Source organism: Erinaceus europaeus, chromosome 11, assembly GCF_950295315.1.
Source record: "Erinaceus europaeus chromosome 11, mEriEur2.1, whole genome shotgun sequence".
Classification (NCBI taxonomy): domain Eukaryota; kingdom Metazoa; phylum Chordata; class Mammalia; order Eulipotyphla; family Erinaceidae; genus Erinaceus; species Erinaceus europaeus.
In genome coordinates this window covers 67,839,100-67,864,727 of record NC_080172.1, presented here as the reverse complement: position 1 = coordinate 67,864,727, position 25,628 = coordinate 67,839,100, and the positions used below count along the sequence as shown (strand labels likewise).

The window sequence follows — 25,628 nt, the reverse complement described above, 5'->3', positions numbered from 1 at the left end:
TCCCGTGTTCCCCCCCACCCCCCATGAGGTCTAATCTCAGGGGTTCTGTGTAGCTGATACTGTCAACCAGATAGAATATTTTCACAAATTATAAAAAAGGGCTATTTTTGTGTTATTTCATTTCATATTGTTTCATATTCTTTAGCTGGACTGAAATTAATTTAACATAATATTAACTAAATTTATTTAGCATAATAAAACTGTTAAGATAGTGCAAAACATGAAGGTAATAAAATTCATAAGATATTCATAATATAAATGTTCAGGAAAATATAAAAAGAAAAATAAATTGCCGTAGTATTTGATTTCCCTCTAGTTTTACTTGTCATCATTTTGGGCTAATTCTTTTTCAGTGTTTAGCAAGTTAGAGTTATCCTTAAACCATTATCTATGCAGGGTATCCTGTTACCTGCTTAACAGTCTCATGTAACATTTCTGTAATTCAAGCTGCATGAACTGAATAACATTGTGTTAGGATCATTGTTTAAGTGTTCTAGTTTTGGTACAGAATTTTATGTAAATATAATGACCTATTAAGTTGTAACAGAAATTAATATATCTGATTTGAATTAGACAGGAGGAAACCCAAAAGACAAAATTGGTGTAACTTGTACCTGAATCATCTGGTGATCCTAGACATTAGTCTAGGAGGATCTAATCTTTAGACCTGAACTTCTTTGATTTCCAAGTTAGATTGTAGAAAATACCCAAAAGGGTTAAGAAAGATTTCTAAGTATTAGCTGGCATGTGGCCTTCATTGTTACTGTTTTGTTATATGGGTCTCTAATTCTCAGATGGATAAATGTTTTTACTATTCATGTAGAAGTCTTTTTACATCTTTTTTTTTTTTTTTCAGTTGCTTAACTTAAAAACAGTATTGCTCATAAGACAGCTCACCTGGGAAGGTATGTGGTGTGCTTTGTCTGTAAGGTTTAACCCCACTCCCCTACACTGGGGGACAGTTCAGTGTTAGTGTTATGGTATCTTGCCCTTTCTTTTGCTCTGTCTCTAGTTGAACATTTAGTGTGAAGCACCTGTGAAAGCAACGGTAACAACAACAAACAAAAGCAAATCAGTTAAAAAAGAAAAAGGCAGTATCCTTTGACTTAAAGAGAGTCAGACTCCAGAACACCGTTTCAGCTTGTATGTCTTGGGATCAAATATACAAATCCTATAATCTATACACTGCAAAAATTGGGTATAGTATTCCAAATTATCTCACTATGATCACGACGTACAATTCATTTGTATATTAGGTTGTATATGAATCTCCTACTTTTATTCATGCGGCCTGCTGTTAACACTACAGTATAGATGCAGGGATCATTTAAATCAGATTTATTTAAAGTTAGCAAGCTAGGGTAGTCCACCACACTTTCATGCCAGAAACTCTCTCAGTCCTCAGTTTCAATCTTGCACCATTCTGAAATAACAAAAAGAATGAAAATAATCAGCACGGAAATTGCACACATTTGACCTCAACAAAGAAAGAAGGAAAGAAATTCAGTTTGGGGGATATATGGGTTTTGGCGAATGAACTTAGCATTACAGTTACCTTTGTACGGTATCTCTACTACATGTAAAGAATTATTTACTTAGGGCTGGATGGTGGCATACCTGGTTGAGCACATACATTGCAATGCACAGGGACGCAGGTTCAGGCCCCCATCCCCACCTGCAGGGGAAAGGGGGAGAAGTTTTGAAAGTGGTGAAACAGTGCTGCAGGTGTCTCTTCTGTCTCTCTCCCTTTTAATTCCCCTTTCCCCGCTCAGTGTTTCTCTGTCTATCCAAAATAAATAAAAGATAAAAAAACAATAAAAAAAATTATTTGGGTTAAGTGAAGTCTCGAGTTATTTGTGCATTATAATTGTTCATGGCATTTGTTTCTTTTCGCTTTAAATAAAATAATGATTTGTGGCTTGGCGTGTGGTTCAGTGAATTCCAAGTTTGTGGTCCTGAGTTCTACCCCGGCACCTCATTGTACTAGAGTTATGCTCTGGTTCTCTTCCTCCTCCATCTCTTCTTTTTCTCCTCTTCCTCCTCCATTCTCATCAATAAATACATAAATATTTTAAAAAATAGACTATAGTATATAATTAAATTGATTTTCATTAATTTGCAAGTTTTTTTTTTTTACAATTTTGTCTTATAAGAATATTTTGAAATGAGACTAGTAAAAAATTCATTTGCAAAACGTGTTTCAGTCACTATAGTATGTATATACCATATGATTTAGTGGCAGCTCTAACATGGCTTTATATTGACCTTCTTTCAAAGAAGTGAAAGGAAATTTACTCACCAAATGCTAAAATTAGAACATTGAGGCAGCTAGAGGATAATCCACCACCTTGCTCACAGATGACTGCTCCCTTTAAAGCATTCTTTTTATATTCTGCCAAAGTAAAGAAGAAAACTCTCTCTTAAATAGTTAGTTGTCTAAAGAGAATACATCATTTATAGTAACTGAAGTTACTTTGTTCATAATTTTAAATGCCATTTTGGGGAAAGCTTCTTGTTCAAGCAAGCTGTCTATTTTTTTTATTAAACTAGCATTTCCATAGGTGATTTATGAATGTTACGATAACTATTAGCTTTCAGTTTTATGGTTTATAAGACTTACAAAATGACAGAATTGTGTTTATGTAATTGGTGAAAGATATGAAGCCACTGATTGTATTTGGCTATTACAGTATGTATGTTTCCCCACCCTTACTGTATATTTTCTTTCTGAAAATGCTGAATGAAAAAGTAATTGATATTGGGGAGAGAAACATAATTGACTTCATAGATTAATTGCTAGTGCTTAATTTTTTATGCAGAGTGATAGGTATATAGATGTTATTACCATACCTATGTCATATTCTCTTGAATGTAGTCAATAAAAACAACTTTTAAAAATGTAAAGATCCATAAAAAAAATAGTACACTTCTTTCCTTTTCCTCCCTTCCCTACCTTCCTTCTTTTTTTCTTTTTTCTTTTTATTCTTGTTCAAGAAATAGGAAACTCACCCCAGCTTTGGAAATTACTACAGGTTTTAATGGGATGTAGGATGAACTGAAGAATACAGGAGCTGAGGTGGCGTTGGCCAAGCTATCGTATCTTCCTTTCTTCTGCTTCTTTTTGTTTTTGCTATTTCTGCCCTTTTTTAATCTTCAGTTCTCTTTTGTCTCTTCCTCTCTTTTTTTGTCTTCTTGGCCCTATTCATTCTCTCTCTCTCTTTATTCATTCTCACTTTATATCTCATATGTATGCTCTTTTCTCTCTTATGACATGTTTAAATCTCTCTGCACATTTGGCTCTTTTTTTTTTTTTAAGATTTTATTTATTTATGAGAAAGATAGGAGGAGAGAAAAAAGAACCAGACATCAGTCTGGTACATGTGCCAAGACCTCATGCTTGGGAGTCTAACACTTTACCCACTGCACCACCTTCCAGACCAACTTCCTCTGAGTTCTTTGCTTTATGATATTGATGTATATTTTCACACGTTGTGATGTTTTTAGTTTAGGATGACATTTTTCTGGATTTCCTAATGAAGATTCCAAAGACAATCAGATTAGTCCTATTCAACTTTTGGAGCTTTGTGGCACAGGGTATATATAGGCCCTCTGTCAGTGAGTGACTAGAGGTGATTTCTGTGTTAGGTATTTATGCCTGTTCCACTGCAAGGAAGGGTATAATCCAGATCATGTAGGCTACTGCCCAACAAGGAATGGAAATAGGGATTTCTCTTGAAAAGGTTATGAATATGTAATTATTATGAAAATTGAATATGTCAGTTGTCTTGATTTTGTTTTTTCAGATTTAATTCATTTTTGATCAAAGCACTGCTCAGCTCTGACATATGATGGTGCTGGGGACTAAACCTGGGAGTTTAGAGCCTCAGGCATGAAAAACTTGCATAACCATTATGCTGACTCCCCAGTCCCTAAACATTGTATGTATTTTCATTCTTTGTGGTGATTGGTATATGACTGTTTCTTAGAAAAATCTTGTTTGGGGTGGGGGTTCGGGTGGTGGCGCACCTGGATGAGCACACATGTTAGAATGTGCAAGGACCGGGGTTCAAGCCCCTGGTCACCACCTGCAGGAGGAAAGCTTTGCGAGTGGTAAAGCGGTGCTGCAGGTGTCTCTCTGTCTCTCTCCCTCCCTGTCACCCCCTCCCCTCTTGATTTCTGGCTGTTTCTGTCTAATACATAAATAAATAAAGGTAATAAAAAATTTAAAAAGAAAATCTTGTTCAAAGACTCTTTATCTTCATTCTGATCATAGTCTACTATCTTTTTTTTTTTCTCTCTCTTTTAAGATATCTACGTATGAACAGCAAAGGGAGCCATCACCAAAACAAAGGTCATCCTACTGAGTGGGAGAAGGTTACTTATACACCACACACCAGACAAAGGGCTTATAACTAAAATATAATGAAATCACAAAACTAGCAGCAGCAACAACAAAAACAAGTCTATTAAAAATGGAGAGAGAATATGAACAAAATCTTCATTAAAGTGGATTTCCAGATGATCAATAAACATGAGAAGATGCCAGAATCACTACCAGAGAAATACATAGAAAGACGACAGTGAAATAGTACCTGTGAGAATGAATATATCAGAAATGACAGAAATAAGTGTTGGTAATGATGTAGGGAAAAAGGAATCCTACATTGCTGGTGGGAATGTAAATTGGTCTAACGCTTGTGGAGATTGCTCAGAACAGTAGAAATGGACCTCTTCAGGAAGTTCCTATTTTAGGGATTTAACCAAAGAACACACACACACACACACACACACACACACACACACACACACACACACACACACCACACCTATCAGTAGAGAACTTTGCACACCTATGTTCATAGCGGCACCTTTTGTAATGGTAGAAACAACAGCACAGATGCACAATAATAGAGGAGTAGCTAAGAGAGCCATGGTATATATACACAGTGCAATACTACTTAGTTGTAAGAAATGAAGTCATCTCCTTTGCCTCAAGGATGGAATCTGAAGGAAGGTATCTCACTTGCTAAGTGAGATGAGCCAGGAGAAGGATGAATACTGGATGATTTCACTTATGGGTAGAACTTAAACAAGGGGTGGTCTGGGAGGTGGCGCAGTGGCTAAAACATTGGACTTTTAAGCATGAGGTTCAGAATTCAATCCCTGGCAGCATATGTACCAGAGTGATGTCTAGTTCTTTCTCTCCTCCTATCATTTCTCATGAATAAATAAAATATTTAAAAAATAAACAAGGGAAGGAAAATGCAGAGTGAAACTTGGACTGGGTGTAGTGTATTACAGCAAAGCAAAAGATTGAGGGAAGGAGAGATGGAGAAAGGAGGGGGATAAAGCATTGGGGACTCTGCACAATGATGGAGGAGGACTTAAGTTGGGGTGGTGTGAAGACATCATATGAGATGAGAAATTGTCAATAACTGTTCTTTAAAGAATTTTCCCATAATAAATTTATTTGGGGGGAAATGTAAATGTATTCATCCACCGAATACTATTTATTAAATGCTCACTGTTTTGTGGAATAAATGTCTAATATATGAACAAGAGAACAGGATGATATTTGACAGTAAGGTTTGAGGAGAAAAAGAGGGGAGGATGGGAGTCGTAAGTTCAGATTTATTGTCAGGGATAGTTGTGGGGTTACTTGAAGGCATAGTAATGAATGGATGTGGGACAGAGAAAAGATAGCAGGGGAATGGAAATCTTGTGTTTCTGTTAACTGCCCACATTGAAAATTCTATCCACTGCAAGTGACATTTGAAAAATGTGATTAAGCAACCCCTGGATCTTACAGAAACTCAAGCCATTCATCTTACGGTTACTACATGCCTCCTCTGTTCTAGATTGTTCTCTGTGTGGGGTGGGCAAGGGAGAAGCACAGAAAGAAGGCATTATTTTGTGCTTTCGAGGAGTGGCTTTTTGAGTTATAGCTAATGGAGTCCTAAACTGGCATAAGCCCAAATAACTACAATAATCTTACCCCTTGATCAATAGTGCACAATTGGAGAATAGGCCGGCCATTAAAAAGTATCTTGCAAAGAAATCACCCTCTCTTATTTTGAAGTTCATAATGTATACATTAGGGAAGGAAGAGGAGGATACATGATACGGTGCCTGCTCTCAAAAAGTTCTTTAAAATAAAATTAAGAATATGTTTAGGAAAACAAAGTACAGTATGTACTGGTGATTTTTTTTAATCTCATACTGTTGGTAATGTGTATGCTAACTGTGCTCTTGTTCTCTTTGATTGTTTATAATTTTCTGAGTTAAGTTACTTTGTAGAATGTCTTGAGTTTATTGAGAATGAGACCAACTAAATTAGCTCCTTCTGTTTTCTCTCAAAATTCTTGTAACTTTAGCCCTGATCCTTTCTTCCTATTTAAGATTGTTGTTTTCAACGGGTTATGTTGTTTTCGCTGGGCTGGCTTCACGGGTGGGTAACAGATGACCAGGGACTCATGGTTGAGCTGTAGGCAGTATCTCTTTATTCATTCAGGACGCAACCCAATCTAAGCCGAGCTAAGCTAAACTAAAGTACCCCAAAACTCACAACGCTGTCTTTATATATACTTGCCAAGTAGGGTGGAAACAGGATGTGACATAGAGAGGGTGGAGAGAAAAGTGACTGGTGAAAATCAGAGTGTGACAAGGAGGGGGCGGAGCAGGCGAGAATTCTATCACTGAACCACCAATGCCCTGGAGGGAGGGTGGTGCTTGTTAACAGTGGTTATGTAAATAGAATGCAGTGGTTATGTAAATAGAATAGTGTTTAGCAGGGGGGGTTTAAACCAAATGAAACAGAAGGGGTCTCATGCATACCGACATAAGATGTATGTCTTAGTTGAACTGATCCCATCCCCTACTGTTTGTGTGGGACTGTTTAGACATTTCTCCTCTACCCTGCTTTCTGCCTAGTTTCACCCCTCTTGATTAGTTCTTCCCACTTAAAGCTACTGATTATATTTTTGCAGTTCCTTTGTTACTGTCCTGTTCTTTGCATTCAGATTGGTTACTACGCTGGTAGGTTGAATATGGACAAATAAATCTCTCCTTAAACTTGTATGAAGTTTGAAGAAAGATGAATAAATAGACATAGCTAACAGTAGGCCATCCCAAACCTGACATACATTGTGGGCAGGAGGTAAAAAAATGGGAAGCGGTTTATAGAAAACTAAAACGTGAGATCCCACACACATTACAGTGAAGGAACTTAACTACTGAGCTATGGAACATAGAGGACTAAAGTGAAGAGTTCAGGCCTAATTTTTTAAGGGGGGAATATAGAAAATATAAGAATTTGGAGAACTACTGAAGTGTTGTTTTTTTCTAATAGTGCTACTTGACAGTGATAAGAGAAGAGGAAATTTTTTTTTTGAAATCTTTTTTTTTTTTGAGAAGAGGGATTTTTGAGGTGGAAATTTGACAGCAGTAACAGATAATAGACACCACACCATGCTCAGATCTGTGAAAAGTAGAGAGGATTAATTTGAGAAATGCATAAGAGAAGATTTTGTTACAGCTTGATGTAAGGAGAGAAGAGTGAGTGGGTTCCAGATAACTCAAATTTCTTACTTGGAAGATAGGTAAGATGGTGACACTTTTCATTGTGATCAAGAAACCAAATGGTTCAGACCTTTGTATAAAGCAAATAATTCTTTCTTCGTATAACGTTCTCTGCAACATTCTTTACAACAAATACTGTGTTTAGCTATCTGGTCTGTAAAAATGTCTTCTTTTAAGAGATGGGCCTAAATGCCCAACAAATTTGGGTGAATATAAGTAGGTAGGTGGATGATAGATGAGACTGACATTTCACTAGGGAATCCTGGAAAAACATGAGAGGGTAACGTGTGCCTTTTTCTTTTTCTTTTCTTTTTTTGTCTCCAGGGTTATTGCTGGGGCTCGGTGCCTGCACCACAAATCCACTGACTGCTCCTGGAGGCCATTTTTTACCCTTTTGTTGCCCTTGGTGCATCGTTGTTGTGGTTATTGTTGTTATTGATGTCATTGTTGTTGGATAGGACAGAGAGAAATGGAGAGAGGAGGGGAAGACAGAAAGGGGGAGAGAGAGACACCTGCAGACCTGCTTCACCGCCTGTGAAGCCACTCCCCTGCAGGTGGGGAGCTGAGGGCTTGAAGTGGGATCCTTACGCAGGTCCTTGCGCTTCGCACCATGTGCGCTTAACCTGCTGCTACTGCCTGACCCTCTGTAACTTGTGCTTTTTAAAGTCAGCACCTTTAGGGGGAATAACTTCAGGGGCCGCACTGTGATGTACCTGCTGGTTAAGCACACACATTACCATGTATAAGGACCAGGGAGCCCTTCCTCTGAGGGGGCACGGGATGCTTTGCTTGGGGGGGGGGACACACAAGTACTTGCAGGTGTATCTCTGTCTCTCCTTCTCTATCTCCCCGTCCCTCTCCTCTCAGTTTCTCTGTCCTATCAAAGAAGGGTAAAAAAAAAAAAAGGCCTCCAGGAGTGGTGGATTGTGCAGGCATGGAATTTATGGAATTTCAGCTATAATCCTGGTGGCAATAAAAAATAATAAAGATAGAACTTGGACCTGGGAGGTAGCTCAGCCCATTAGAGCACTAACTTATATATGTCCAAGGTCCCTGGTTGAATTTCCAGTACCACTATATGCCAGAGCTGAGTGAGCTCTGGTAAAATAAATAAATAAAAATAATTAATTAGAAATATTTATTTTATTTGAGAGAGACTGAACAGAACACTGATCAGCTCTGGTGGTGCTGGGGATTGAGCCTAGACACTGGTGAAAAGTCTGCTTCACAGCTGTACTTTCCTCAGTCCTGGGACCATGCTTACTAAATAATAGTCATTCATTTGTCCCACAGTTATTTATTTCTGTAACTAATTTATGTCACTCCCATTTCTAGACCTAGGATTACAGGGTTATTCATGGATTTTTTTTTATAAAGAAGATACAGAAGTGAACAAATCTGTAAGGTGAAGAATAAAATTATGGAGGCCAGGCAGTGGCACACCTGCTAAGTACACACATTACAGTGCACAAGGACTCAGGTTTAATTTCCTGGCCCCCACCTGCAGGGGAGAAGCCTCACAAGTAGTGAAGTAGGGCTACAGATGTCTTCTCTGTTTCTTTCCCCACCCCACCCCCCTTTATTGGGAGATTAATATTTTACAGTCACCAGTAAATACAGTAGTTTGTACATGCATAACATATCTCAGTTTTCCACATAACAATACAACCCCCACTAGGTCACCCTTTTCTAGGACCTATATCTTTCCCTTTCTGTCTCCCACTCCCCTCATTTTTTTTTCTCTCTCTTTTAATTTTTATTTATAAAAATGAAACACTGGGGAGTTGGGTGGTAGCACAGCGGGTTAAGTGTAGGTGGCACAAAGCAAGGACCAGCTTAAGGATCCCAGTTTGAGCCCCCGGCTCCCCACCTGCAGGGAAGTCGCAACAGGTCTGCAGGTGTCTATCTTTCTCTCCCCCCTCAGTCTTCCCCGCCTCGATCCATTTCTCTCTGTCCTATTCAACAACGACATCAATAATAACTACAATAAAACAACAAGGGCAACGAAAGGGAATAAATAAATAAATTTAAAATTTTTTCAAAAAAATGAAACATTGTCAAAACCATAGGATAAAAGGGGTATAATTCCCGCCACTAGAACTCCGTATCCTATCCCCTCTCCTGATAGCTTTCTTATTTAGCCCTCTGGGAGTATGGACCCAGTGTCTCTCTCTCTTTTTAAAATTATTTTTATTATCTTTATTTATTAGATAGCCAGAAATCTGAGGTTAGGGAGGGAGAGAGACACCTATAGCACTGCTTCAGCAGCACTGCTTCATCATTTACAAAGCTTTCCCTCCTGCAAGTGGGGACTAGGAGCTCGAACTCAGGTCCTTGCACATTGTGACATGTGTGCTCAACCAGGTGGGCCACCACCTGGCCCCCCCCCATCCAATAATAACTAAGAAAAAATTAAAAGAATAATACCATGATAATAAATGAGGAAAGTATTGTAAGTTAGCAGTCACTTAGATTAATTAATCAAGAAAGGCTGTTTCGAACATACACAAGGATCTGGGTTCAAGCCCCTGGTCCCCATCTGCAGTGGGGGGGAAACTTCATGAGCAGTGGAGCAGTGCTGCAGGTGTCTCTCTTTCCTTTTCTATCCCCCTTCCCTCTCGATTTCTCTGTATTACATCAAATTAAATAAAGTTAAAAGATAGAAAAGCCATTTCAAGGTAGGCAGAAACTGAAGAAGAAAATCCTGTGAAAATTTATTTCAGTTAGAGAGAACAGTTAATACAAAGACTAAGTCAGTGATCCAACTTAGTGAGAACCAGTTCAGTAAGTTGGAGAAAGAGCAAAGAGAGCTGGTCTGACAGGAACAGAGGGAACAAAGTAGTGAGTAATGAGAGGTGAATATGAATAGGTAGTAAGGACCAGAGAGCACTTTTAGGATCTTAACAGCCCATGGACTTCATTTTTAGTGTAATTAGAGGGTATTGATTGGTGGCATCAAATGCACAGGAGGACTTTGGGCAGCTATGTCATGATTTAATATAGATTTTACAATGTTCATTGCAGCTATTGAGTGGAAAATTTGACCCCAGGAAAGGCAAGGCCTGAAGCATTGGGCATTTTAGAAACCTTTTTAATGCCATAGGCCTGTGGTTTCCAGTGTGTTATATTCTTTCCCTCTCCCTCTCCCTCTCCCTCTCCCTCTCCCTCTCCCTCTCCCTCTCCCTCTCCCTCTCCCTCTCCCTCTCCCTCTTCCCCACTACCACCACCTCCTCCTCCTCTCCCCTTCCTCTCTCCTCTCTCTTTTTTTGCCACCAGGGTTATCACAGAGGTTCCATGCTTACACTATGAATCCACTGCTCTCAGCAGCCATTTTTCCCCTTCTCCTTCCCCCTCCCCCCTTTTCTTTCCTTTTTGTCTTTGACAGGACAGAGAAATTGAGAGCAGAGGGGAGATAGGAGAAAGAAAGATAGGTACTAGCAGACTTTTCACTGTTCATGAAGTGTTCCCCTTGCAGGTAGAGAGTGGGGAGCTCTAACCCAGGTCCTTGCACATGGTGATACGTGTGCTTAAACAGGTGTGCCACCACCTGCCCCCCTTCAGTGTGTTCTTGATCTGTTTGTACAAGAAGAATTTATTAGAACTATATATATCGAACAACTTAAATTTTACTTATTGAATATGTCTATTAATATTGGCTCCTAGCTACATGTTAACTTTATGTCATTTAATATTTTTTATCTGAGCAGCATCTACCTCATAGGCTTATGAGTTGATACAGGGAGGTGTTGCAACAGTAGAGTTTAGAACTTGCACATGTGAGTCTGATTCAATTTAATCCCTGACAGTACATATTCCAGTGATACTCTATCTTCTGTGTCCTATAAGTAAATAAGCAAATCTTTATATTTTTATAGGAATAATAAAGGTGTTAGTTGTTACTTGTTTATGAGCTGTGGTTGAGAGTAGATAAAATAATCTAGAGAATGAGTATAGAGAAGTAGGCCTATCAGTATTGCCCAGAAGTGAAGCAATATATCCTCTAGATTTCTGATACAGGGGAGATGAGACTGAGTAACAGAGGGATAGAAGTCAAAGCAGGAGAAAGCACTGACTAGAAGCCTGCCTTTTACTGAAAAATATTTCAAAGGGGAGAAGTCATCATTTTGGCAGATTGGCTTGAGAGGTTGAATATGATGAAGACAGAGAATTGACTTGATTTTGCTCAGGAGCAAAAAGAAGCTGGAGGTCTTGAGAAGAGGTTTCAATAAGGTGTGGTTGGGGTGGGTTTTGGAGACAGTTGGAGAGCATGAGTATAGACAGCTCTGAGGAGTTTTACTGTTACAAGAACAGAAGTGACCTGGGCAGGGAGTGACAAAATGAGTAAAGTGTTGACTCTCAAGCACGAGGTCCTGGGCTTTATTGCCACATGGCATATGCCAGAGTGATACTCTGGTTCATTGGAGTTTTTTCTGTGTGTCTTTGTCTCTGTCTCATTGATAATTCTGGAAAGGGAAAACTAGAAAAATGAGTAGTAGAGGAATACGTATCAGGTCAAGGAAAGGTGTGTGTGTTGGGGGTAGGTGGGGCTGGTGATAGGGGTTACTAAAATCTCCTGGCAGCTGTGGTTTCTATCAGTCTATTAATCACTCATACTGACTTGAAACATTTGTTTTGACTACAGATGAATTCAAGGTTTTATTTTCTTACAGGTGCTGGAGAATCTGGTAAAAGCACCATTGTGAAACAGATGAAGTAAGTTGGAACATGGCCTTCTGTAAGACTACATTTCTCACAAAGCCTACAAATTTCTAGTGTCTTTTCATTTTTAGTTCCTTGGTAATGATTTGTGGTTTTCTTCTTTTTAAAGAATCATTCATGAGGATGGCTATTCAGAGGAAGAGTGTAAGCAATATAAAGTAGTTGTCTACAGCAACACTATACAGTCCATCATTGCAATCATAAGAGCGATGGGACGGCTGAAGATTGACTTTGGGGAAGCTGCCAGAGCAGTAAGTGTTTCTCATTTACTTTTTACTGGCTCTTTTTCAGGAGATTTGGTTAAGCACAATTTGCTTTATGTTTTAGGGACATAACTAAGTAATAAGAGGAGAAGTAGCAAAATACTATGTACTCATTAGCAATCTACTTTGGAAGATAATAGATCACTAGCCACGAAGAAGAATCTATGGAAGGGGATTTTGTGGGTATACTATTCTTTTCTATGATACTGTTTATTCATTTGATTCTCTTATAACACTTTATTTTTATAGTGAATGATGAAATTTTTTTGGAGGTGTTTTTTTTTTATTTATTTTTTATTTAAGAAAGGATAAATTAACAAAACCATAGGGTAGGAGGGGTACAACACCACACAGTTCCCACCACCCAATCTCCATATCCCATCCCCTCCCCTGATAGCTTTCCCATTCTCTATCCCTCTGGGAGCATGGACCCAGGGTCATTGTGGGTTGCAGAAGGTCTGGCTTCTGTAATTGCTTCCCCACTGAACATGGACGTTGACTGGTTGGTTCATACTCCCAGTCTGCCTCTCTCTTTCCCTAGTAGGGTGGGTCTCTGGGGAAGCGATAAAAAATTTAAGACAGTGGTCCGGGAGGTGGCGCAATGGATGGAACACTGGATTCTCAAGCATGAAGTCCCTAGTTCAATCCCTGGCAGCACATGTGCCAGAGTGATGTCTAGTTCTTTCTCTCTTTCCTGCTATCTTTCTCATTAATAAATAAATAAAATCTTTAAAAAAATTGTTTAAAAAAATAAAGAATTTAAGACAAAGTTTGCCATGATATAAATAGGTCTACTTTCTAAGGCAATCATTTAAATAATCATTCACCCAGAATAAATTTGACAAGGACACTAAATTTTAGAGACATTTGCAGGTACTTATATTATAGGGAGTCGGGTGGTAGCACGGTGGGTTAAGCGCCGGTGGTGCTAAGAGCATGGACCAACTGAGGATCCGGGTTCGAGCCCCCGGCTCCCGACTTGCAGGGGAGTCACTTCACAGGCGGTGAAGCAGGTTCTATCTTTCTCTCCCCCCTGTCTTCTCTTCTCCATTTCTCTCTGTCCTATCCAACAATGACATCAATAACAACAATTACAACAATAATAAAAAAACTATAAAAAAAGAGAATATTATATCACTGTATTACATTGAAGTATAGACTATAAAATGGGATTATATTGGAGGAACTTCAGTGCTGTAGTGCCTTTCCCCCTGTCTCTGCCTCCCCCCCTCTTTGAAAAGTCAACTCAGAGCTGTGAAGCCCTGGTGACAATAAAAATAAACATACAACAAAATGGAATTATAATGTGTCATAGAATGATTTTTTTTTTATTGGGAGGATTAATAGTTTAAAGTTGACAGTAAAATACAGCCTAGAATGATTCTTACACATGTATATTTGGAAGTTGTGTTGAGTGATTGATGAAATAACACAGCTGGTAGAGTGCTGGACTTGCATGCCTGGGGTTGCTGATGCTTAATGTAGTAGAATTGTGTGTTTCTATGTCTCATTTGAACAGCTCTCTCATAAGTCTTTCTTTCTTTCTTTTTTTTTTTTAAGTAGGCCCAAGTTCTATATTGTAAATTAAGATATTGGTCCAGTGGGTAAAGGACCACAATGAAGGTATGAGGTCTTTTATATATATCATTAACTAAATTTCAAGAGAAGTCTGAGAATGTTTTCCTTGAACTTACGGAGTTATTTAGCAGCTTTGTTCAGAGTGCCATATGTAGACACTCTGGGCAGTTAAAAGAACTGACTTGGGTTGATGGTCTGGAAGAGCAAAGTATATACATATATTTGTGATATATTTGTGAAGTAGCTTAGGAACTCTTCTAACTGGTCTCAATATATCAAATCAAATTTGTATTTAGGAGTAAGTGAGAATATTGTTGAAGGAAAAACTATTAAAAGGAGTTATAGGTAGAATTAGACAAAGGAACTAGATAAAAGATGAAATAATTAGAGTGGAAAAATGGGAAAGAGGAAATATATGAGATGTGACTTTTTTTGTAATGTGCACTTAACGAGTTGCGCCACCACCTGGCCCTGAGATGTGACTTTTTTTTTTTTTTTTTTTGGAAGTTAGACAATGTAATACTTCAGACTGAGTTACCAAGGGAAATGTAGCAATCTGGTTTTTATTTATTTTATTTTATTTTTTAATTCTTTATTGAGGAATTAATGTTTTACATTCAACAGTAAATACAATAGTTTGTACATGCATAACATTCCCCAGTTTCCCATTTAAGAATACAACCCCCACTATGTCATTTATCATCCTTCATGGATCTGTATTCTCCCCACCCGCCCACCCCAGAGTCTTTTACTTTGGTGCAATACGCCAATTCCATTTCAGGTTCTACTTGTGTTTTCTTTTTTTTTTTTTTTCTTTTTTTTTTTTTATTAAAGAAAGGATTAATTAACAAAACCATAGGGTAGGAGGGGTACAACTCCACACAATTCCCGCCACCCAATCTCCATAACCCACCCCCTCCCCTGATAGCTTTCCCATTCTCTATCTCTCTGGGAGCATGGACCCAGGGTCATTGAGGGTTGCAGAAGGTAGAAGGTCTGGCTTCTGTAATTGCTTCCTCGCTGAACATGGGCGTTGACTGGTCGGTCCATACTCCCAGTCTGCCTCTCTCTTTCCCTAGTAGGATGGGTCTCTGGGGAAGCTGAGCTCCAGGACACATTGGTAGTGTCTTCAATCCAGGGAAGTCTGGCCGGCATCCTGATGACACCTGGAACCTGGTGACTGAAAAGAGAGTTAACATACAAAGCCAAACAAATTGTTGAGCAATCATGGACCCAAAGCTTGGAAAAGTGGAGAGGAAGTATTAGGGAGGTACTCACTGCAAACTCTAGTATACTTCTGCTTTCTTACTTTGGTGCCATACTCCAAACTCAGTCAATTTCTGCTTTGCGTTTCTACTTCTTTTTTTTTTTTTTTTACATGCATAACATTCCCCAGATTCCCATTTAGCAATACAACCCCCACTATTTCATTCATCATTTTTCATGGACCTGTATTCTCCCCACCCACCCCAGAGTCTTTTACTTTGGTGCGATATGCCAATTCCATTTCAGGTTCTACTTGTGTTTTCTTTTCTGATCTTGTTTTTCAACTTCTGCCTGAGAGTGAGATCATCCCATATTCATCCTTCTGTTTCTGACTTATTTCACTCAACATGATTTTTTCAAGGTCCATCCAAGATCGGCTAAAAACGGTGAAGTCACCATTTTTTACAGCTGAGTAGTATTCCATTGTGTATATATACCACAACTTGCTTAGCCACTCATCTGTTGTTGGACACCTGGGTTGCTTCCAGGTTTTGGCTATTACAAAGTGTGCTGCCAAGAACATATGTGTACACAGATCTTTTTGGATGGATGTGTTGGGTTCCTTAGGATATATTCCCAGGAGAGGAATTACAGGGTCATAGGGTAGGTCCATTTCTAGCCTTCTGAGAGTTCTCCAGACTGTTCTCCACAGAGGTTGGACCAATTGACATTCCCACCAGCAGTGCAGGAGGGTTCCTTTGACCCCACACCCTCTCCAGCATTTGCTGCTGTTACCTTTTCTGATGTATGACATTCTCACAGGAGTGAAGTGATATCTCATTGTTTTCTTGATTTGCATTTCTCTGACAATCAGAGACTTGGAGCATTTTTTCATGTGTTTCTCGGCCTTTTGGATCTCTTCTGTGGTGAATATTCTGTCCATTTCCTCCCCCCATTTTTGGATGGGGTTATTTGTTGTCTTGTTGTTGAGTCTGGCAAGCTCTTTATATATGTTGGTTATTAAACTCTTATCTGATGTATGGCATGTAAAGATCTTCTCCCATTCTGTGAGGGGTCTCTTGGTTTGGGTAGTGGTTTCTTTTGCTGTGAAGAAGCTTTTTAATTTGATGTAGTCCCATAGGTTTATACTTGCCTTAGTCTTCTTTGTAATTGGATTCGTTTCATTGAAAATGTCTTTAAAATTTATGCGGAAAAGAGTTCTGCCAATATTTTCCTCTAAGTATTTGATAGTTTGTGTTCTAACATCCAAGTCCTTGATCCACTTGGAATTTACTTTTGTATTTGGTGAAATACAGTGGTTCAGTTTCATTCTTCTGCATATTTCAACCCATTGTTTCCAACACCATTTGTTGAAGAGACTCTGCTTTCCCCATTGAATAGTCTGGGCCCCTTTGTCAAAGATTAGATGTCCATAGGTGTGGGGGCACATTTCTGGACTCTCAATTCTATTCCACTTATCAGTGTGTCTATTCATGTTCCAGCACCAAGCAGTTTTGATGACAATGGCCCTATAATACAGTTTGAGATCTGGGAGTGTGATGCCTCCGGTTCTGTTCTTTTTTCTCAAGATTGTTTTGGCAATTCTAGGTCTTTTCTGGTTCCAGATAAATATTTATAGCATTTTTTCTATTCTCCTAAAAAATGTGCTTGGGATCTTGATGGGGATATGTTGGTATCTTCTAATTCTGCTTTTAAAAACCCCTTCTGTTTCATTTGGTTTAAATCCCCCCTGCTTAACACTGCATTCTATTTACATAACCACTGTATTCTGTTATATAACCACTGCCATCTATTTACATAAATCACTTTTACATTTACATAAAGCACCACCTTCCCTCCAGGGCATTGGTGGTTTAGTGGTAGAATTCTCACCTGCTCCACCCCCTCTCCTTGTCACACCCTGATCCTCTCCTTGTCACACCCTGATTTTCACCAGTCACTTTTCTCTCCACTCTCTCTGCGTCACATCCTGTTCACACCCTACTTGGGAAGTATATATAAAGACAACATTGTTCATTTTAGTTAGTTGTTAGTTTAGCTTAGCTTGGTATAGATTGCGCTGCATCCTGCATGAATAAAGAGATACTGCCTACAGCTCAACCATGAGTCCTTGGTCATCTGTCTCCCATCAGTGAAGCTCAGCCCGACAGGGATAGCATTAAATTTGTAGATGGCTCTGGGTAATATATTCATTTTGATGATGTTAATTCTTCCAACCCATGAACATGGAATATCTTTCCACTTCTTTGTGTCTTTTTCAATTTCTTTGAGTAGTGACTCATAATTTTCAGTATACAAGCCTTTCACTTCCTTGGTTAGATTTACTCCTAGATATTTTATTGTTTTTGTTGCTATAGTAAAAGGAATTGATTTCTGGATTTCAATTTCTTCTAACTTAGTGTTTGCGTAGAGGAATGCCACTGACTAACACTGAATGTTAATTTTGTAGTCTGACACCTTACTGTATTGCCTGATGATTTCCAAAAGCATCTTGCTGGATTCCTTAGGTTTTTCCATGTATACTATCATGTCATCTGCAAATAAGGAGAGTTTGACTTCTTCTCTTCCAATCTGTATGCCTTTAATTCCTTGCTCCTGCCTGATTGCTATGGCAAGAACTTCCAACACTGTGTTGAATAGTAATGGTGATAGTGGGCATCCCTGTCTAGTACCTGATCTGAGTGGAAATGCTTCCAGTTTTTCACCATTGAGTATGATGTTGGCTGTAGGTTTGCTATATATAGACTCCACTATCTTCAGGAATTTTCCATCTATTCCCATTTTTTTGTAGTGTTTTGATCATAAAGGGATGTTGTATTTTGTCAAAGGCTTTCTCTGCATCTATTGATATGATCATGTGGTCTTTGGTCTTGCTTTTGTTGATGTGGTGGATCACATTGATTGATTTACGTATATTAAACCAACCTTGCATGCCTGGGATAAACCCCACTTGGTCATGATGAACAATTTTTTTGATATACTGCTGTATCCGGTTAGCTAGAATTTTGTTCAATATTTTCGCATCTATGTTCATCAGAGATATTGGTCTGTAGTTTTCTTTTTTGGTTGTGTCCCTGTCTGTTTTTGGTATCAGGGTGATGTTGGCTTCATAGAAGCTGGCAGGGAGTATTCCAGTGTCTTCAGTCTTCTGGAAGACTTTTAAAAGTAGAGGTATTAGTTCTTCTTTGAAGGTTTTGTAGAATTCATTTGTAAAACCATCTGGTCCAGGACTTTTATTCTGGGGGAGATTTTTGATAACTGTTTCAATTTCATTAGCTGTGATGGGCCTGTTCATGTTATCCACTTCCTCTTTACTTAGTTTTGGAAGTTGGTAGGTATCTAGGAAATCATTCATTTCTTCCAAGTTCTCTAGCTTGGTGGCATATAGTTGTTCATAGAAGCCTCGCATGATATGTTGAATTTCTGCAGTGTCTGTTTTGATATCTCCTCTTTCATTTACTATCCGATTTATTTGGGTCTTCTCCCTTTTTTGTTTTGTGAGTCTGGCTAAAGGTTTGTCAATTTTGTTCACTCTTTCGATTAACCAACATTTACTTTCGTTGATCTTTTGTATGGTTTTCCTATTCTCAATGTTATTTATTTCTGCCCTAACTTTAGTAATTTCTGACCTTCTCGTTGCTTTAGGGTTCCGTTGTTGTTGTTCTTCTAGGTCTTTAAGGTGTGCAATCAGGCTGTTTATTTGTGCTTTTTCTTGTTTCCTAATGTGTGCTTATATAGCTATGAACTTCCCTCTTAGGACTGCTTTAGCTGTGTCCCAAATATTTTGATAGCTTGTGTCTTCATTTTCATTGAACTCTTGAAACATTTTGATTTCTTCCTTTATTTGCTCTTTGACCCAGAAGTTGTTAAGAAGTGTACTGTTGAGCTTCCACATTTTGGGACTGTTACTAATCTTTTGTCAATTGTTAAGTGTTAGTTTAATTCCACTGTGGTCTGAGAAGATGCTTGGGATGATTTCAATGCTCTTGAATTGGCTGATGCTGTCTTTGTGGCCTAACATATGGTCTATCCTTTAGAATGACCCATGTGGATTTGAGTAAAATGTGTATTCCAGTTTCTTGGGATGAATGACTCTGAAAATGTCCAATAGTTCTAGTTTATCTATCTCTTCATTTAGCTCCCTTATGTCTTTACTGATTTTCTTCCTGGATGATCTTTCAAGTTGAGAGAGTGGGGTGTTGAAGTCCCCTACTATGATTGTGTTACTGTTAATATATTGCTGTAGCTCTTACAGTAGAAGTTTGATGTATTTAGATGGCTTCTCATTGGGTGCATAGATGTTAATAATTGTTAAGCCCTCTTGATTGACTGATCCTCTGAGCAGTAAGTAGTATCCATTCCTATCTTTTTTAATCTTATCTATTTTAAAGTCTATCATGTCAGATATGAGAATAGCTGTTCCTGCCCTTTTTTGTGGGCCATTGGCTTGTATGATAGTTTTCCATACTTTCACTTTAAATCTGTGTTTGTCTTGTTGAGTTAGGTGGGTTTCTTGTAGACAGCATATTGTTGGGTTGTGTTTTCTGATCCATCTTCCTACTCTGTGTCTTTTAATAGGTGAATTCAGGCCATTGACATTTATTGATATCAAAGATTGAAGATATTTTAACGCCATTCTTGTAGAGTTTTAGAATGTTTTGATATATGTCCTATTTGTGGTGGTCTGGTTGTTTATAGGAGACCTTTCAGAACTTCTTTCCGGGCAGGCTTGGTGATGGTTGCTTCCTTCAACTGTTGCTTGTCTGAGAAGGTTTTGATGCCTCCCTCTAGTCTGAATGACAGTCTAGCAGGATATAGTATTCTTGGCTGAAAGCCTTTCTCATTGAGCACTCAATAGATATCTTGCCATTCTCTTCTGGCCTGTAGTGTTTGTATGGAGAAGTCTGCGGTTAATCTTATGGGTTTTCCTTTGTAGGTGACTCTTTTTGTCTTGCAGCCTTCAGGATCCTTTTTTTATCCTTATTCCTTTCCATTCTAAGTATGCTATGTCTTGGTGTCTTTAGGTCTGGGTTAATTCTGTTTGGGACCCTCTGGGCTTCTTGAGTCTTTATGTCTTTGATGTTGTCTAGACTAGAGAAATTTTCAGCTATTATGGCCTGGAGAATGCTTTCTTCCTCTCCTTCTCTTTTTTCCTCTGGTAAGCCAATAATGCGTATATTGTTTCTTTTGAAGTCATCCCATAGGACTCTGTTGTTGTTTTCAGCATCTCTTAATCTCTTTTTGAGATCTCTTACTTCTTTTTTAGTTGTCTCTAATTCATCCTCGATCTTGCTAATTCTGTCTTCAGCCTCATAGATTCTATTCTCTCTGCCCTCTACTGCTTTCTGGAGTTCATCTATTTTGTTGCCTTGCTCTGATACTGTTTTAGCTTGTTCAGCTAGTTGCATTCTTAGCTCAGCGATTTCAGCTTTCAGCTCTCTGATAAACATGAGATAATTAGTATTTTCTTCCATATTCTCGTTTCTTGTTCCTGCATTTCTGATTACAATTTTTTCAAATTCTTAACTCACTCCTGTTATATTTCCTTAGCTAATGTTTGGATGTTGAACTTGTTATTTTGTGCTTCGCCCTCTGGAGGACTTTTAGCTGGACTCTTGTCCTGGTTCAAGTCTCCAATATTTTTTCTTGTTGTTTTAACCATTTTATATATTTTGTTATGAGTTCCCTTTATCAGTAGTTTTCAAATTATTGATCACTATTGCCTGGATTGACTTGTGTCTAAGTAAGTTAATTAAAGGGTTCACAGTGGTGGAAGTTAACAGTAGTTTCAATCCCTGAGTTGGAGCTCAGTGGTTTAAAAGCCTCTTTTTTTTTTCTTCCCTGTAGGCTATGGGAGCCTGAGGGCTTTTAAACTATCAATAGGCTTCTTAGCTTAATCACTGACTCCTGACCAAGAGATAAAGCAGAGTGTGGCAGAGATAATTCAGTGGTTATGCAAAGAGACTTTCACAGCCCCTCAGCTATGCCACCGAGGTATAGGTCTTCTCCTGAGTTTCCTGGTTAGCTCTCTGTCCCCTGGTGTCCCTCCCTGTTGCTGTTCCAGATTCTGAGGGTAGTAGCAATGGAGACTCAGAGTTGCACTTGGTGAGTCTCTGGGGAGTCCTCTCCTCCCTTAAGCTGTCCCCTTGTTGGTGGAGCAGACTGGAGGTGGTGTCTCCAGATAAACTGCTGAACTGTTAGCAGTCACTTAATCTCTCCTTAGGCTCCTCTCTCCTCTCTGTCACCAGCCACATGTGTTTGTACTCACGAGTGATTTACTGGGTTCTTGTAGTCATTCTAGTCCTGTCTTGTTTCTGTCCTGGGTGGTCTCCTTTGGTATTCCTAGTTGATCCCGGAGAGGAGAGGAGAGGAGAGGAGGGGAGGGGAGAAAGCTGCTTGTAGCTCCGCCTCCGGATGGATGTTGAATCTGAGATGTGACTTTTTAAAATGAAATCATATCATGAAAATTACGGAGTATTTTTTATTCACTTAATGAGAAAGAGATATGTATATATAGAGAGATTAGAGCACTGTTAAGCTTTGGCTTATGGTGGTTCTGGGATTGAACCTGAGACTTCAGAGTCTCAGGCATGAGAGTCTTTTGCAGATCTATTATGCTGTCTCCCCAACCCCAGTGGGCTGTTTTTTATTTTTGTAAGCCTTAGAGCAGGGGCAGTTTGATAAAAAACATCATGAACAATTGAAGGCTTAATTTTTTTTTGCCTTACCCCCTTTATATCTGCATTTATCTTAAGCTTTAAAAAATAAATTATTAATGGAGGAGGGGAGAATAGATGTGGGGGACACACACCTGAGCATCACTGTGATAAATATGGTGCTAGAAATCAAACTTGAACCTCATGCTTGCAAGTCCAGCTGTATCCACTACACCGTCTTCTGGTCTTATATCGTATTTTGCCATGATTTCCCTTTTTTTCTTCTCCCTACCAGTTCTTTTCTGCATTATTTTCTCTACTTCCTGACAACCTCTACTTCTGTATTGTTTGCTATATCTGATAACTAACTGGTCAGTGATGCTATATTGATTCTTGTTTATTTGTTGGTTTCTTTCTCCACTTCCATTATTGACTTTTTTTCTCCCCTTTTTATTTCTCACTCCCTGCTGTCCTCTTTTATATCTTGATCATTTTTTCCCATTACCAAATCAGTTGTGCTTAATCTTTGAGTGCTCACACTCATTTATTATCAGAGGCAGTTGATGTTTTCTTAGTTTGTTTCGTCTACTGTAGTAAAACACCATAGACTGTGTAGCTTATAAATTACAGAAATTTATTTCTCCCACTCTCAAGCTTGGAAGTCTGAGTGCAGGGTACCATCAGCATGGTGTATTGAATGCCCTTTTCCAGGTTGTAGACTTTTCTTTTTTTTTTTTAATTTTTTATTTTATTTTATTTTATTTTATTTATTCCCTTTTGTTGCCCTTGTTGTTTTATTGTTGTAGTTATTATTATTGTTGTTGTCGTCGTTGTTGGATAGGACAGAGAGAAATGGAGAGAGGAGGGGAAGACAGAGAGGAGGAGAGAAAGACAGACACCTGCAGACCTGCTTCACCGCCTGTGAAGTGACTCCCCTGCAGGTGGGGAGCCGGGGCTCGAACCGGGATCCTTATGCCGGTCCTTGTGCTTTGCACCACCTGCGCTTAACCCGCTGCGCTACAGCCTGACTCCCTAGACCTTTCATTATGTCTTTCCATGGCTGAAGGGGAGAGTACTTTGAAAGGCCTTTTTTTTTTTTTTTTTTTAAATAAGGGTACTAATCTCATTCATGAGGACTGACCTTCATGATTTTAGAACTACCCAAAGATTGCTCTTCACAATACCATCATATTGGGTACTAGGCTTTCTGCTAGTGTATTTGTGGAGGGCATAAACATTCACATCATGGACACTCTCCTTTTATCATTTTTCTATGAAATCAGTTGTCAGTAATCCAGTACTATTGTAGAGCCAGATGTTGTAGTACGCGGGCCGCAGAGAAGAGAGAGAGAGAGAGTCCGGAGCGAAGAGGAAACACAAATCTTTATTTGCGCTGGCACCTCAGAGTTGGGTGTTAGAGAAGCAGGTTGGGCCACGTGGAGGTAGAGAAAATGGCCGCCTCACACAGTAACCTTTCTTGCGTCTGAACACCAGAGTGGAGCGCTGGCAAGAGAGTGAGGTGCGGAAAAGGGTTTTTATAGGAGTAGCTTTCGCGAGAAGGGTGAGGAGTAACCATAGCACTCCAGGATAGGATGATAACTCTCGTGAGAATGGGAGGGGGGGAGGAATAACCAGAGCACTCCAGATATCGCAGGGATATAGACAATGTCCTGAGGGCACAACATGGCTGAACAGGCACTCCGAGAATGTCCCAACTCTCGCGGGAACTAGCAGTAGCCTGAGGGGACAACATGGCAGATGTGACTGCACAATACTGTTATGTCACCAGCTGCAGCTGACATTAATTTCTTCCAGGCCTCCAGAATCACCTAGCTTTCTTAACATCCATCCACCCTAATCTACAAACCTACATAATTTTTATTATTTTGTTTGTTTTCTCCTTTGATGTGTATTGATTTATATTTTTCTTCCTTTATCCTCTAATCTCTTATGGCTGGTTAGAAAATAAAGCTTAGGGGAGTCAGACGGTTAGCACAGCGGGTTAAGTGCACGCACATGGTGCAAAGCACAAGGATCTGCATAAGGATCCTGGTTTGAGCCCCTGGCTCCTCACCTGTAGGGGGTCCCTTCACAGGCGGTGAAGAAGGTCTGCAGGTGGCTGTCTTTCTCTCTCCCTCTCTGTCTTCCCCTCCTCTCTCCATTTCTGTCCTATCCTACATTAATAAAAAAAAAAAAGGCAACAAAAAGGGAATAATAAATAAATAAAATTTTTTTTTTTTTTAATTTTTTATTTAAGAAAGGATTAGTGAACAAAAGCATAAGGTAGGAGGGGTACAACTCCACACAATTCCCAACACCCAATCCCCATAACCCACCCCCTCCCCTGATAGCTTTCCCATTCTCTATCCCTCTGGGGGCATGGACTCAGGGTCGTTGAGGGATGCAGAAGGTAGAAGGTCTGGCTTCTGTAATTGCTTCCCCGCTGAACATGGGCGTTGACTGGTCGGTCCATACCCCCAGTCTGCCTCTCTCTTTCCCTAGTAGGGTGTGACTCTGGGGAAGCTGAGCTCCAGGACACATTGGTGGGGTCTTCAATCCAGGGAAGCCTAGCCAGCATCCTGGTGGCATCTGGAACCTGGTGATTGAAAAGAGAGTTAACATATGAAGCCAAACAATTTGTTGAGCATAAATAAATATTTTTTAAGAAAAAGAAAATAAAGCTTACTTAATGTGGAATAGGTTGATTTTTTTTTTTCCCCCTCTTCATATGTGCCTAAGGATGGAGGTATAAAGTTCATTGGTAAGAGTGTCCTCTTTACAGACCTATAAAGAGTTTATTGTGGGGAAGCAAGAGTGCAACAGAGGAGGCAATTATATGGTAAGGGAAATTTGTTTAGAGTCAGAACAAAAATATGTATCAATCTCTTTTGATTTTAGAGTTTCTAAAATTAGTCATAGTTTTTTTTTAGTAATGGTTATTGAAATTTTTGAATACCTCATGAGTATAAGTCAAACTTCAAAAACAAGGGACTATAAAGTGTTGGGGTTTTGTTTGTTTAACCAAAGCAGTACTCCTCTGGCTTATGGTAGTGGTGAGGGATTAAACCAGGCATCTAGGAGTCTCCGGCATGAAAGTATTTTACATAACCACTATGCTGTCTCCCCAGCCTTATATTCTTTTATTAAATAAAGCACTATGCCATATATACTGGAGCACTGTGGAATATGTTCGTCAGTTTGTGTAAACTCAGTTTTTCTCAATCCTTTACTCTTTTATCAAAATTCTTATTCCTGAAAAAGAGGAGGAATATGGGTTTTAGACATAATTTCTTGCAGAGGATTAGGCATCAAAGTGTAGAAAGAATATAGGAAAGAATCTTTTTTTAAAAGAACTTTTAAAAATATTTATTTATTCATTCACTTTTGTGTTGCCCTTGTTTTATTGTTGTAGTTATTATTTTTGTTGTTGATGTCATCATTGTTGAGTAGGACAGAGAAATGGAGAGAGCAGGGGAAGACGGGGAGAGAAAGATAGACACCTGCAGACCTGCTTCACCACTTGTGAAGCTACTGTCTGCAGGTGGGGAGCCAGGGGCTCGAACCAGGATTCTTAAGCCAGTCCTTGTGCTTTGCACCACCTGCACTT

The 25,628-nt window shown here is 39.2% G+C and overlaps 1 protein-coding gene across 1 annotated transcript in view; it reads left to right on the top strand.

Moving 5' to 3' along the window:
- Positions 1-25,628, top strand: part of GNAI3 (G protein subunit alpha i3) — a 56,681-nt gene that overhangs the window by 8,077 nt on the left and 22,976 nt on the right. Inside the window, exons 2-3 of the mRNA XM_007529338.3 lie at positions 12,249-12,291; positions 12,407-12,548. Coding sequence (XP_007529400.1) covers positions 12,249-12,291; positions 12,407-12,548 — 185 coding nt within the window. The remainder of the gene's footprint in view (positions 1-12,248; positions 12,292-12,406; positions 12,549-25,628) is intronic.